Source organism: Piliocolobus tephrosceles, chromosome 14 (assembly GCF_002776525.5).
Source record: "Piliocolobus tephrosceles isolate RC106 chromosome 14, ASM277652v3, whole genome shotgun sequence".
Classification (NCBI taxonomy): Eukaryota; Metazoa; Chordata; class Mammalia; order Primates; family Cercopithecidae; genus Piliocolobus; species Piliocolobus tephrosceles.
In genome coordinates, this window is record NC_045447.1 from 107542230 (window position 1) to 107556839 (window position 14610).

The following is a 14610-nucleotide window of genomic DNA, read 5'->3' on the forward strand; positions in this document are numbered from 1 at the left end:
GAAAGAGGCTCTGGAAGAGGGTCTCCTAGCTCTGAATCAGGTCCGCCACGGTGGGGCAGGGTCACTCTGAGATCCTCTACCCTCAGCCAGCTGCCTGGGCCACTCCTCTCTTCCTTGCAGCTTGCACTTCTGCCGAGATCAATGACATTGCTTGGGACAGGCTAGGTCAAGCCCCTGAGGTGCGATTACGTATTCCTCTTTAGACTATGCCTTTAAGAATTGGTTTAGTTTTTCAAAAATTTGCTACGGTTCTGCCTCATCTTCAGCAGTTACCTCTAGGGTATTCATTCAGAGCCTGCCCCTGAGCTGAGTGAGGAAGGGGAGAAAGCAGAAGCAGCAGGCAGGGGGCACCTCTTTGATCCCCTCCGTCTAGAAATGTTCTCAGCTTTGAGTCCCGTAGTGGGGCTCACTTTGTTTGTGGAGGTCATTATAATATTATCAGTAGTTACCAGGAGGTTAATGTCATCCAGGTGGCAGGCACTACTCCAGGCATCTTATGTGCATCACCCTATTGAATTCTCACGGCAGACCTGTGAGGCAGGCGGTGTGGCAACATGGGAAAAGCTCCGACCTGAGACTCAGAAGGACCTTGTCTTCTAATCACAGTGCTGTCCCTTCCTGGCAAGTTACTTACCGCCTTCTGAGCTTCCTCACCCATAAAACCATACTATGTAGGCTGGGTGTGGTGGCTCACACCTGTAATCCCAGCACTTTGGGAGGCTGAGGCAGCCAAATCACTTGAGGCCAGGAGTTAGAGACCAGCCTGGCCAATATGGCGAAACCTTGTCTCTACTAAAAATACAAAAAATTAGCCAGGCATGGTGGCGTGTGCCTGTAGTCCCAGCTGCTTGGGAGGCTGAGGCAGGAGAATCGCTTGAACCTGGGAGGCAGAGGTTGCAGTGAGCTGAGATTGCACCACTGCACTCCAGGCTGGGTGACAAAGCAAGACCCCGTCTGGGAAGAAAAAAAAAAAAAAGTACTATCTAAGGCAAAGGGTGGTGGTTGTGTGAGGATTCCATGAAATAACAACATGCACTTACTAAATCATGACCAGACCATCCTAGTACTACCATCACTTCTGTTCTACACACACCAAGGTGTCTGTGCAACTGACTTTTAATACTTGCTTCACACATTCACAATGTCATTAGCCTGGGTAGGACAGGTCTCTAGTGCATAGGGCTAGAAAAGGAAGGAAAGAAAGTTTCACGGACTTTTCTTTTCTCAATCAGATGTGCCTAAGTGATGAAGAGCCAATGTGCAGGATATTCAGGCTCTTTGGGGACCACAGTTCTCGCCAGGTCCCCTTGGTGAGAGATGGTCTCTATCTCTGATGCGTACACAGAGAGGAAAGCTAGCTTTGCTGAGGACATTCAGCAGGCGCTGCAGAGATCTGAGAGCACAGCTCAGGAAACTGAGGTATGGCTTGAATGGTTCCTCTCTTGTCCCCGCATTAACAGGAAGACAATGTTTGGTTCTGGTTTCAACAGTTTTCTCTTCAGAGCACTAGGCCAACAAAGGTAGTGTATAAATGCAGGGGAGAAATCATACATTGCATTCTCTAGAGACAGGTTCCCCTTGAGTCTGTCCTGAAACATGCCAAGTTTTGAAATGTGCACGTTAAGAACTGGGTCAGTCCTGATTGCTTTCAGGACTTCAAAAAGTAAACAGTTCAGAGCCAATTAATTTACCTTCCCTGAGTTCAGGCGATGGAGCTAAGAGTCAAGGGAGACCACAGCAGTTAGAATACATAGGACAGAGTTCAGAGAGGAGATGGTTACACAAAGAGAGATCCTGGAGACCTGTTGAGGGTCTTCCTTGAGTACTTAGCAGTGAACTGATCAGCATATGTCTGTGAAGACACTACCCAAGGTTAGACAAGGAAATATAAAAATACTGAGGGAAGAGCACCTGATGCTTGCACAGGACAAGGAACAATGCCTATTTCCACAAGACTGGAAAAACTCATACATCATGGAACACTGGGAAGAGTATTCACAAGGTCTTGCCTCCGAGGAGTCGGGAATAATTAGCCCTAGATGGACCACTGCTGTGGATCCACCTAAAAAACAATAAAAGCAAGACCTGAAAGGACCAAACTCTTTCCAAGTAGCTCCACTGCATCCCATAACAAAATTGACGATTTATAGGAATACAAAAATATCCAGCTCCCAACCAAGTAAAATTCACAATGTCTGGCATCCAATCAAAGATTACCAGGCAGACAAAGAAGCAGGAAAACACAGTTTATAATGAGGACAATAATCACACAATCAAACTCCAATCAGAACTGAGACAGATGTTAGAATTAATAGATGAAGACACTAAAAGTTATAATAATTATATTCCATATTTCAGAAAGTTACAGACAGAAAATATAAAAATAGGCTGGAGTGCAGTGGCAGGATCTCGGCTCACTGCAAGCTCAGCCTCCTGGGTTCACACCATTCTCCTGCCTTAGCCTCCTGAGTAGCTGGGACTACAAGCCCCCACCACCACACCCGGCTAATTTTTTGTATTTTTAGTAGAGATGGGGTTTCACCGTGTTAGCCAGGATGGTCTGTATCTCCTGACCTCGCGATCCGCCCACCTTGGCTTCCCGAAGTGCTGGGATTACAGGCGTGAGCCACCAGGCCTGGTCAAAAATTTTTTTAATTTAAAAAGAATTTCCTTATGGGAAAATTGTGAGGGAGGTGCGTTGCTGTTTTATCTTTGTAGCTATCTTATTTATGAATAAAATGGGAGGCAGGTTGCCTGACACAGCTCACTGCTTGACTTTTCCCTTTGGCTTAGTGATTTTGTGCCCCAAGATTTATCTTCCTTTCACAAGAGGTATACATTGTTCATGCGCAGGAAGACTCAACATTGTTGAGCTGTTGGTGCTCCCCAAATTGTTCGATAGCTTTTATCCAATTATTAATCCAATTGTTATTAATCTCAGCAAACTTTTTTTTTAATTAACAAGGCGATTCCAAAGCTTAGATGGAAAGGCAAGGATTCTAGAGTAGCCAAAACAATTTTGAAAAAGAACAAAGTTGAAGCGCTAACACTACCTGATTTGAAGAATTATTATAGCTGTGTATGGTGGCTCTCGCCTATAATCCCAGCACTTTGGGAGGCTGAGACTAGAGGATCGCTTAAAGCCAGGAGTTCAAGACCAGCCTTGGCAACAAAGCAAGATCCTGTCTCTACAAAAAATTAAAATAAAATTAGCCAGGTGAGGTGGCATGTACCTGTAGTCCCAGCCACCCATTTGGGAGGCTAAGGCAGGACGGCTGCTTGACCCTAGGAGTATGAGGCTGCAGCAAGCTATGATTGTACCACTGCACTCCAGCCTGAGCCACAGGTTGAGACCTCTCTGAAAAAAAGATTTTTAATAAAAAACAAAAATCAAAAAGTATTATTATAAAGCTATAACCATCAAAAGAAAATAATACTGGCATAAGGATACACAAATGGAACAGTGGAAAATAATAAAGAGTTGGGAAATAAACCCACAAATCTGAGCTTTTACAAGGCTACAGAAGCAATGCAGTGGAGGAAGGATGGTCTTTGCAGTGAATATCCATATACCAAAACATTTTTTTTTTAAAAAAAGGAAAGAAAGGTAGAAAGGAAGGAAGAAAACAAAGAAAAAAGGAACTGGCATTGATCCTTAACACTATATGTAATAGATCTCTTAATAGATTATAAACTTACATACAACATCTAAAACTATAAAACTTACAGGAAAAAAAGGAGAAAAATATTTGCAAAGCACACATCTGATAGAAGGTAAAGAATATAAAGAACTCTCAAAACTCAACAATAAGAAAACAAACAATTCAAAAAAATGGGCAAAGTATTTGCATACTTCTCCAAAGAAGCTACACAGATGAAAAAGATAAACATATGCAAAGGTTGTCTGAAGGAAATGCAAATAAAACCACGAGATAGCACTACACACCTCTTACAAAGGATAAAGCATACCAAGTGTTGATGAGGATGTGGAGGAACTGGAACTCATACACTGCGGTCAGAAATGGTACAGTCTGGCAAATTTTTAAAAAGTTAAATATGTGATCCAGTCATTCCATTCCTAGGTTTCAAAGCATGTGAGAATAGGAAATGGATATGCATACAGAGACTTGTGCACAAATGTTCAAAGTAACTTTTTAAACTAATAGGCATAAACTGGAGACAACCCAGATGTACAGATGAATGGAGAAACAAATTGATATACATAAGAACCCATGAATGGAACTGAAAATTGCTGAGTGAAAGAAGCCAGACAAACAAGAGCAAGATTCTGTTTATATAAAATTTTAGAAAATGCAAACTAATATACAATCAGAGAAAGAAGGTCAGTGATTGCTTGGAGAGGCAAGGTCAGGAGTGGGTAGAAGGAAGGCATGAGAAAACTTCTGGGAGTGATAGATATGTTCGTGATCTTGCTTGTGATGATGGTTTCCAAATACCAAAGAAGTTTCAAAACTTATCAAATTATACACTTCTTGGTACATAAATTACACTCAATAAAGCTATTTTATTTTATTTTATTTTATTTTATTTATTTATTTATTTTTCCCCAAGATGGAGACTTGCTCTGTCGCCCAGGCTGGAGTACAGTGGCGCAATCTTGGCTCACTGCAACCTCTGCCTCCTGGGTTCAAGCGATTCTCCTGCCTCAGCCTCTGAGTAGCTGGGATTACAGGCACGTGCCACCATGCCAGGCTAACTTTTGTATTCTTAGTAGAGACGGGGTTTCACCATGTTGGCCAGCCTGGTCTCAAACTCTTGACCTCGTGATCCACCTGCCTCTGCCTCCCAAAGTGCTGAGATTACAGGCATGAGCCACCGCACCCGACAATAAAGCTATTTTAAAGATTTAAAGGATATTGAAAAACTGAGCTTACTGAACTCTAGCATGCATATGGCATTATCAGAAAACAAAATGCATACTTTCCTCATTCATTTATTTATTTGTCTGCATCTCTTGGATGCCTGTCAGATGCTAGGCCCTGTGATGGTGACTGGGTGTACAAGAGAAAGCAAGACAAGGTTCCAGCTCAATGAATTTTATTTCCCCAGTTGTTTACAAATGCTTTGATTTGGGCTGGGCTTGGTGGCTCAAGCCTGTAATCCCAGCACTTTGGGAGGCCGAGACGGGCGGATCACAAGGTCAGGAGATCGAGACCATCCTGGCTAATACGGTGAAACCCCGTCTCTACTAAAGAATACAAAAAAAACTAGCCCGGCGACGAGGCGGGCGCCTGTAGTCCCAGCTACTTGGGAGGCGGAGGCAGGAGAATGGCGTAAACCTGGGAGGCGGAGCTTGCAGTGAGCTGAGATCCGGACACCGCACTCCAGCCTGGGCGACAGAGCCAGACTCCGTCTCAACAAAAAACAAAGAAACAAATGCTTTGATTTGACCTGTAGATAAATTTGTTAACCATTAGTATCTTGGTTCTACTGAAGGAGTAAGAACACTTTAAACTGAAATTCTTTTTTCTTTCTTTTTATTTTTGGTTGAGATGGAGTCTCACTCTGTCACCCAGGCTGGAGTGCTGTGGCACGATGTTGGCTCACTGCAACCTCCGCCTCCTGGGTTCAAGCGGTCCTCTTGCCTCGACCTGCCAAGGAGCTGGGATTACAGTCGCACACCACCACATCCAGCTAATTTTTGTATTTTTAGTAGAGACGGGGTTTCACTGTGTTGGTCAGGCTGGTCTTGAACTCCTGACCTCAAGTGATCTGCCCACCTCAGCCTCCCAAAGTGCTGGCATTACAGGCGTGAGCCACCCGACCCGGCCCCATTTTAAGCTGAAATTCAATGGCGGTGAAGAGCTAAATTAATACTTTTGAGAAATGCGCCTGCAATGGTACACTCTGAATTGAAGGGCTCTGTTCTGGACCCTAACGATCCAGCTTAATGGCTCACTGAGGGGTACTGAGGAAAACCATGACTCTATGTGCTGGGAATCCAAGTGTATTTTAAATGAGAAGCAGGGCTGGGGGAGATAAACAAGCTTGTTCTTGCCTGAACTTCTCCATGGGAGTTGTCCTGTTCGAAAACAAGTGTACTGTACCATCTATTCCTTATCATAAAAACAGAAATTTGAATGACTCATTCAAGCTAACGAATAAGGTGTAATCTATGTTAAATCTTTTTCATATTTGTGGCTCTGTTCTCGACAGAAAACCCTAAAATATTCATCAGAAAATAGATCATTTCACTTATCAGAAAATAGACCCTTTTACAAGTATAAAATAATCCACAACTTGTAGCATTTTAATATTTCCTATATAGAACAGAACTGTAAGTTTTCTTGGAAGCTGAAGTACAACCAAACTAGTGTTAAAAATTCAAAAGAAATGTTTTAAATCTTAAAGGACCCAACTGGGTGAAGGATACAAATAAATCAAGAGTCTTCTCTTTATTAACTTCTTTCCTTTCTTGACCCCATGTGCCAACAGCTCAGGGAACACTCACTTCCAGTCACTCTGCATAGAGTAGTCTGTGTTTAGTAACCATTTTCTGGACTCAAGGTGATTTGTTTTTCTAAGACCACCAGAGTGGGCACAAAAGAACCAGCGAGTAGGCAAGGCTAAAAGCAAAACTGCAAATTTATTCTTTGGTCATCTAGCTTCAGGGACCGGAGCTGGTGGGGGGGGGGGGCGGGGGGTGGAGTTTCTAATACAGTCCGGACAAGAGTGGGGGCTGAGAAAGCCCGCCCCCGGCGCATCTGCTGGGAGCGACTTTTATAGGAGTGGAAGGGCAATAGGTGGGGCACGGGCATGTCGGGGGAGGGGGGCCGCTCCGCAGTGGCCACCAGGTAAATCTTGGTCTCCTCGGATTGACATCACCTGGTGCATGCCTGATTAATCTGCACCTTCCCGGGCGTCAGCTGCATTCTCGCACACACGGGAAGAGTTGGTGGTGAAGAAGAACCCGGAAGTGCACCATCCTGCCTCCGTTCATCCAAACACAAGGGAAGTAAAATGGCCACAACCTCCAGGAGATCTACCCTTGCTGTCTTTCCCAACTTCTACAGCTAACTTGGCCACTTCTTAACGTTCATCTTCCTCTATGACATCTACAAATCTTGGTGTGCCCCACAGCTTAGCCCTCAGGCCTCTGTCTACATTCTCTCCAAAAATAATCTTATCTCGAGTCCCTTCCTTTAAAAATGCCCTGTGCTGATGGCTCCCACAGCTAGATCTCCAACTCAGATCCCTGTCTTGAGCCCCAGTCCCACACAACTGCCTCCTTGAAATCCCCATAGGGGCCGGGCATGGTGGCTCATGCCTGTAATCTCAGCCCTTTGGCAGGTAGATGCAGGCAGATGGCTTGGGTCTAAGAGTTCCAGACCAGCCTGGGCAATATGGCAAAACCCCATCACTAGAAAAAACACAAAAGTTATCCAGTCTTAGTGGTGTGAGCCTGTAGTCCCAGCTACTCGGGATGCTGAGGTGGGAGGATCACTTGATCTAGAAAGGTCGAGGCTGCAGTAAGCTGCGATGGCGCCTGCACTCTAGCCTGGGTGACAAAGTGAGACAAAGAAAAGAAAGGAAAGGAAAAGAAAGAAAAGGGAAGGGAAGGAAAGGAAAGGAAGAGAAGAAAAGAAAGAAGAGCGAGAGAGAGAGAAATCTTGACGGGATGCCCTCAAGCATCTCAACCATAACATGCATAAAAGAGAATTCTCAATTCCTTGCTACCCACCCCAAAATTCCTCCTCCTAACCTGCTGGACTCCAAGTACCATGGCTCCCCAGGGATCGGGATGACTGGGGCTATCACCGCAGCACCGCTCCTTACGAATTGCATCTGTTACTGGCAGCAAATCCGCGTGGGTCTGCAGCAACCTGAATTCTTGCCTCCTCAGAAAACAGAATTTGACGGAGGGGGATAAGGTAGAGGGAGAGACTGGGGCAAGTTTTAGAGCAGGAGTGACAGTTTATTAAAAAGCTTTAGAGCAGGACTGAAAGAAATAAAGTACATTTGGACCTGGAAATTAACGTACTATCCTCGTCACTTCTGGGTCGGGCCCTCTGGGAAGATGGCAGCAGTGCAGGGAGCTGAGGTGAAAGTGGATGGTAGCGAGCCAAAACTGAGCAACAAAGTCTCTGTTGCCCCGGCTGGAGTGCAGTGGTGGCGGTAATCATTAGTTCCAGGATGTTCTGCCATGTTGACACAAGCTGCTGTAAGGCTTGTTAGGGGGTCCCTGCGCAAAACCTCCTGGGTAGAGTTGGGTCACAGGGAACTGCGACTGGGTCAACTTGCTCCTTTCACAGCGCCTCACAAGGACAAGCCATTTTCTGATCAAAGAAGTGAGCTGAAGAGACGCCTGAAAGCCAATAAGAAAGTAGCAGAGAAGGAAGCCAAGCGGAAAGAGCTCAGTGAGAAACAGTTAAGCCAAGCCACCACTGCTGCCATCAAGCACACCACTGACAATGGTGTGGGTCCTGAGGAAGAGAGCCTGGACCTAAATCAATACTACAAAATTCACCGTCAAGCAATTCATCAACTGAAGGTCAATGGGGAAGATCCATCCCCACACAAGTTCCATGTAGACATCTCACTGACTTCATCCCAGAATATAGTCACCTACAGCCTGGGGATCACCTGACTGACATCACCTTAAAGGTGGCAGGGAGGCTCCATACCAAAAGAGCTTCTGGAGGAAAGCTCATCTTCTATGAGAGGGGGTGAAATTACAAGTCATGGCCAATTCCAGAAATTATAAATCAGAAGAAGAGTTTATTCATGTTAATAACAAACTGTGTCGGGGAGACATAACTGGAGTTCAGGGAGTCCTGGGAAAACCAAGAAAGGTGAGCTGGGCATCATTCCGTATGAGATCACACTGCTGTCTCCCTGTTTGCAGATGTTACCACATCTTCACTTTGGCCTCAAAGATAAGGAAGCAAGGTATCACCAGAGATATGTGGACTTGATCCTGAATATTGTGTGAGGCAGAAATTTATCATCCACTCTAAGAGCATCACATATATAAGAAGTTTCTCGAATGAGCTGGGATTCCTAGAGATTGAAACTCCCATGATGAACATCATCCCAGAGGGAGTTGTGGCCAAGCCTTTCATCACTTATCACAACAAACTAGACATGAATTTATATGTGAGAATCGCTCCAGAGCGGTACCATGTTTGTGGTTGGTGGCATCGACCAGGTTTATGAAATTGGACGCCAGTTCCGGAATGAGGGGATTGATGGATTTGACACACAATCCTCAGTTCACCACCTGTGAGTTCTACATGGCCTATGCAGACTATCACGATCTCATGGAAGTCATGGAGAAGATGGTTTCAGGGATGGTGAAGCATATTACAGGCAGTTACAAGGTCACCTACCCCCAGGTGGCCCAGAGGGCCAAGTCTGTGATATTGACTTCACCCCATCCTTCCAGAGAATCAACATGTTCATAGATGAAAACTTCTGTACTCCCTAGAATACGGGCTGCCCCCCACAACTGGCTGGGACATGGGCATTGACCAAGCCGCCATGTTTCTCACAGGCTCCAACAACATCAAGGAAGTACTTCTGTTTCCTGCCATGAAATCCAAAGAGAAGAAGGAGAATGTAGCAACCACTGATATGCTGGAAAGCACAACAGTTGGCACTTCTGTCTAGAAAATAATAATTGCAAGTTGTATAACTCAGGTGTCTTTGCATTTCTGCAAAAGATCAAGGTCTGCAAGGGAATTCTTGTGTGTCGCTTTCCATTTGACTACCGCGGTTCAGTTCAGTCATCACAAGAGAGACAAGGAATTAAACATTTCTTTTTAATCCTTGTTACCAAATAAACCATTTGTCTCTTCTCAAAAAAAAAAAAAAAAAAAGAAAGAAAGAAAGAAAGTACATTTGGAAGAGGGCCAGCGGGCAACTTCAGAGTGCATTGTTTGACCTTGACTTGGGGTTTTCTACATTGGCATGCTTCCGGGTAGTTGTGTCCCTTCTCCCCCGATTCTTCCAGTGGGGTGGGCTGTCCCCATGTGCAGTGGCCCGCCAGCACTTAAGAGGAGCTGCATGCGCAGTGTGTTTACTGGAGTTGTGAGCATGCTCACTTGAGGCGTTCTTCCTGTCCTGCTCGAGTGTTCCTAGACAGTCATGTAACAGTTACACTCCACCATTTTACCCCTTAGTGCGCATGCTTGAGCCCACTCCCCCAACTCCTGAGTTTTGTTTGTTGGTTTGGTTTTTGTTTTTTTCTTTTTTTTTTTTTTTGAGATGGGGTCTCACCCTGTCACCCAGGCTGGAGTGCAATGACACCATCTTGGCTCACTGCAACCTCTGCCTTTCAGGTTCAAACAATTCTCCTGCCTCAGCCTCCCCAGTAGCTGGGATTATAGGCGCCTGCCACCACACCCAGCTAGTTTTTGTATTTTTAGTAGAGACAGGGTTTTACCATGTTGGCCAGACTGGTCTCAAACTCCTGACCTCAGGTGATCTGCCCACCTCAGCCTCCCAAAGTACTAGGATTACAGGCACAAGCCACTGTGCTTGACCAGGATCCCTTTCTTAGAAGGCAGGAAACTGAGATCCAAGTCTACCCAGCTAGCAAGAACCAAGATTTTCCTGGGTCTGTGTGGCTCCATTGGTGTGCTTTCCCCTACTTTTTGCTGCCCCATCTGGAAAGACCTGATCACGGGGTGATGCTGGTACTAGGTTTTATTTATTTTACTTATTTTTGAGAGAGGGTCCTGCTGTGTCACCCAGGCTGGAGTGTAGTGGCACAATCACGGCTCACTGCAGCCTTGACCTCCTGGGCTCAAGGGATCCTCCCATCTCAGCCTCCAGAATAGCTGGGACTACAGGCATGTACCACCATGCTCAGCTAATTTTTGCATATTTTGCAGAGATGGGGTCGTGCCATGTTGCCCAGGCTGGCCTCAAACTCCTGAGCTCAAGCAATCCACCTGCCTTGGGTCTCAAAGTGTTGGGATTACAGGTGTGAGCCGCTGTGCCCAGCTTGGTGCTGGGCTTCAGGGCTAAACTGAAGACCACCAGTTCTAGAGTATGAGATCTTGACTTTTTCTAGAAATGTTGGAATGGTTGTATCTTAGATTTCATTTATTCCCCTCTAAATTATTCAGGTGATTTCTTTCATGTGGCTCTTCTTTCAACAATGGTCTGCATTTGGCTGTAGCAGAAGTCCACGAGCAGTGGCTTTAAAGAAGTAGGGGTTCTATTTTTTTACTTTAATGAAATGTCCCAAGGTAGGAAGTCAAGGCTGGCTGGCTTGGGAGCCGTGATGCTCCAGCCCTTTTCTCTCAGCTATTTGGTATGTGCTCTTGTCAGCAAGTAGTCACAGGATGACTGCTCCATATAGGCATCCTGTCCGTGATCCCGGCAAGGAGAAAGGGAAGGATCAAGACAGGTCCCAGGGGCACCTACCCACTTTTAAGCAGCTTCCCAGAAGCCCACCTGACTGGATTCTACTTCTGCTTCCATTGCACACCTGGTTACTCCCAATGTCAAGGGAAGCAGGAAATAAATGTAGTATTTTTAGCTGCCCACATTGGTTTCTCCAAAGAATCAGAATTCTTTGGGTAGGAAAGAGGTGAAAAATGGGTAGTGGTCTGGCAACCAGCAGTGTCTGCCAGGTCTGGGGCCTCCCTCACTCAGGGTGGAAGCCCGGGCAGAGCAGAGGCTGTGGGCTGGAGGGCCTCCCTGCAGGGCTTGCCTAAGTGTGTGTTAGTGCTCCCTTGGCAGGACACAGAGAGGCTCATCAGACCTGCCCACCAGTGCCACCAGCACAAGGACCGTGATTGAAACTATCGGAAACTGCCTGATCAGCGGCATCCACAGCTGCAGCTGCATGGTTACCTTGAAGCAAGAGCTGGAGCTGGAGCATGCCCCCAAGTTGGAGAGGCTGCAAAGGGTGGCCCGGGACCTCACAGCCCCCCACCAGCTCTGCCACCAGATGCTGAGGCTCCTGCAGCAGCACAGGAATGCGGTACAGTTTCTGCAAGAAAGGACAAAAAGCTCAGGATGGAGATGAAGAGGCTCATGCATGATGGCATGGTCCCCCAGGTCCCTGAAAAGGACAACGTGTCTATCGGGCACTATTTTCAAGAGCTCATTAGAGGAATAGATACTGCTGGCTTAGTCCTGCCTGAGTTAGCCCAGGCGCTGGCCACAGCGGCCAGGCTGCCCGAGGCCTGCAGGACGGGCGGGGCCATGCAGAGCGAACTGTTGGAACAAACGCTCCAGGAGATTTTATGCAAGTCAGAGTTGGGCTTGCTGCCAAAATCGAACAAAGAGGCAAAGCTTCCTGGGGACCCATGTTATTCCTCCTCCACTTCCTCCACTGGTGTGTTCTCCACACGAGGAAGTGGGTTTAGGTCTAGGGAATCAACAGCGTAAAGTCATATTTTGGCCTCAAAATGTCAAAAACTTTCATCATTTTGTCTGTAATTTGAAAGTCGCTAGACTTCACTTCTTAAAAAGAAAAAAAATAAAACTTTCCACATTGTGATCTCTCTCTTGATTTGGGTTATTCTGCTGCTAATTAATCATCCAGAGTTTTTTTGTTGTTTTTTTCATTTTTAATGGAAACCTGCTTTAAAAGCTTGTTGCTGAAAGCTAACATAGGAGGACTTTAACTAGTGGGAGATGCTGGGCTTGGCTGGGCTGGAGGTGGTGCAGGAGGTGAGTTCTTGGCACAACTGAACAAAACAGCATTGTGCTCTGATGACTTACTATGCAATTTCAGCTCAATTGAGCTTCAAATACTAGACATTACAATGGCAATGACTCCACAGAAATGAAGCCTTTGGTTAGCTCCTGTCCATGGATTTTGTCCTTTTTCCATCACAACAGTCCTAGCTGCAGTTTATTAAATGCTTACCATAGACTACTATGCACCCTTCATATTAACGAGTTAATTTAATTCTCAAAATAACCAAAAGAGCTGAGAATTATTATCTCCACCTTATAGGTGGACACTCAGGGTCAAAAAATGTAAATAACTGGTTTAGGGTCACACATTTACTTAAACAGTGAGCTGTAAAACAAATTCAAGTCCATCTGGGTGAGGCCTAGTTTCCTGTGGGATATTCCCAAGTCTCTGAAAGCAGTACTGATTTGGAGATATCACCTTAAAGAACACTGCTGGCCTGGGGCGGCTCACACCTGTATAATCTCAGCGCTTTGGGAGGCCAGCGCAGGAGGATCACTTGAGGCCAGGAGTTTGAGACCAGTCTGGGCAACATAGGGAGACCTTGTCTCTACAAAAAAAAAAAAAATTCTTTTTTTTAAATGGTCAAACGTGGTGTCCCCCACCTGTAGTTCCAGCTACTTGGGATGTTGAGGTGAGAGGGTCGCTTTAGCCTAGGAGTTCGAAGCTGCAGTGAGCTATGATCGTGCCACTGCACTCCAGCCTGAGTGACAGAGTGACATCCTATCTTTTAAAAAAAAACACTATTGGCCGGGCGCGGTGGCTCAAGCCTGTAATCCCAACACTTTGGGAGGCCGAGACGGGCGGATCACGAGGTCAGGAGATCGAGACCATCCTGGTTAATACGGTGAAACCCCGTCTCTACTAAAAAATACAAAAACTAGCCGGGCGAGGTGGCGGGCGCCTGTAGTCCCAGCTACTCGGGAGGCTGAGGCAGGAGAATGGCGTAAACCCGGGAGGCGGACCTTGCAGTGAGCTGAGATCCGGCCACTGCACTCCAGCCTGGGCGACAGAGCGAGACTCTGTCTCAAAAAAAAACAAAACAAAACAAAACAAAAAAACACTATTACAATTCTCCAGGAGTTCACTCACTCTTCTTTCCAGTCCACTAGTTTTTATTAAACATTTATCTTAAAATTCAGTGTTGATGAAATACTTTGTGCATACCTATTTATGCACAAGCACCGAGTTGAATGCTTTATGTACGTTACATTATGAGAACTCCATTCTACCTGCAGAGGCAAGCATTAGAGTGCCCCGTGCCCACCGAACAGACAGATGAACTGAGGTGAAAGAAGATCAGCAGTTTGTCCAAAATCACAAATAGCATGGTAGAAATGCGGATTGCAGATGTCACTCTCAAGCCAGTCCTCCTCCTAACCACTTCATCAGTAGCATCTCTGGTTGCAAGTGACAGAAATTCCATCCAGCTCTGGGGAGAAAAGAGGGAAATGTACAACTTCTGATGCTCAATGGGGAAGCGGGGGAGTGGCCTTGAGGATGCCTGGATGTGGGGACTCAGCTGCTATCATGACCTCTTTCTCTGCTTTTTGTCTCTTTTCCTTTCTGAGACAGAGTCTTGCTCTGTTGCCCAGGCTGGAGTGCAGTGGCGTGATCTCAACTCACTGCAACCTCCGCCTCCCGGGTTAAGTGATTCATTCTCCTGCCTCAGCCTGCCAAGTAGCTGGGACTACAGGCGTGTGTCACCACACTCAGCTAATTTTTGTATTTTTAGTAGAGACGGAGTTTCACCATATTGGCCAGGCTGGTCTCGATCTCCTGACCTTGTGATCTGCCCGCCTCGGCCTCCAAAGTGCTGGAATTACAGGCGTGAGCCACCGCGCCTGGCCTTGTCTCTGTTTCTTGACTCTTGCTTTGCTTTTTCTGCCGTGGGCTGACTTCTTCCCACATGTCATTACAGCTTGGGCTCT

General features: G+C 46.0%; 1 protein-coding gene and 1 pseudogene across 1 annotated transcript in view; both read left to right on the forward strand.

The window, feature by feature from the left end:
- PTPDC1 (protein tyrosine phosphatase domain containing 1) overlaps nt 1-11875 on the forward strand; it is a 134284-nt gene extending 122409 nt beyond the window's left edge. The window contains exon 10 of the mRNA XM_023187798.2: nt 11713-11875. Within this exon, the coding sequence (XP_023043566.1) occupies nt 11713-11772 (60 nt within the window). The 3' untranslated portion in view covers nt 11773-11875. The remainder of the gene's footprint in view (nt 1-11712) is intronic.
- LOC111523309 lies at nt 8165-9625 on the forward strand (annotated as a pseudogene).
- Nucleotides 11876-14610: the final 2735 nt, after the last annotated feature.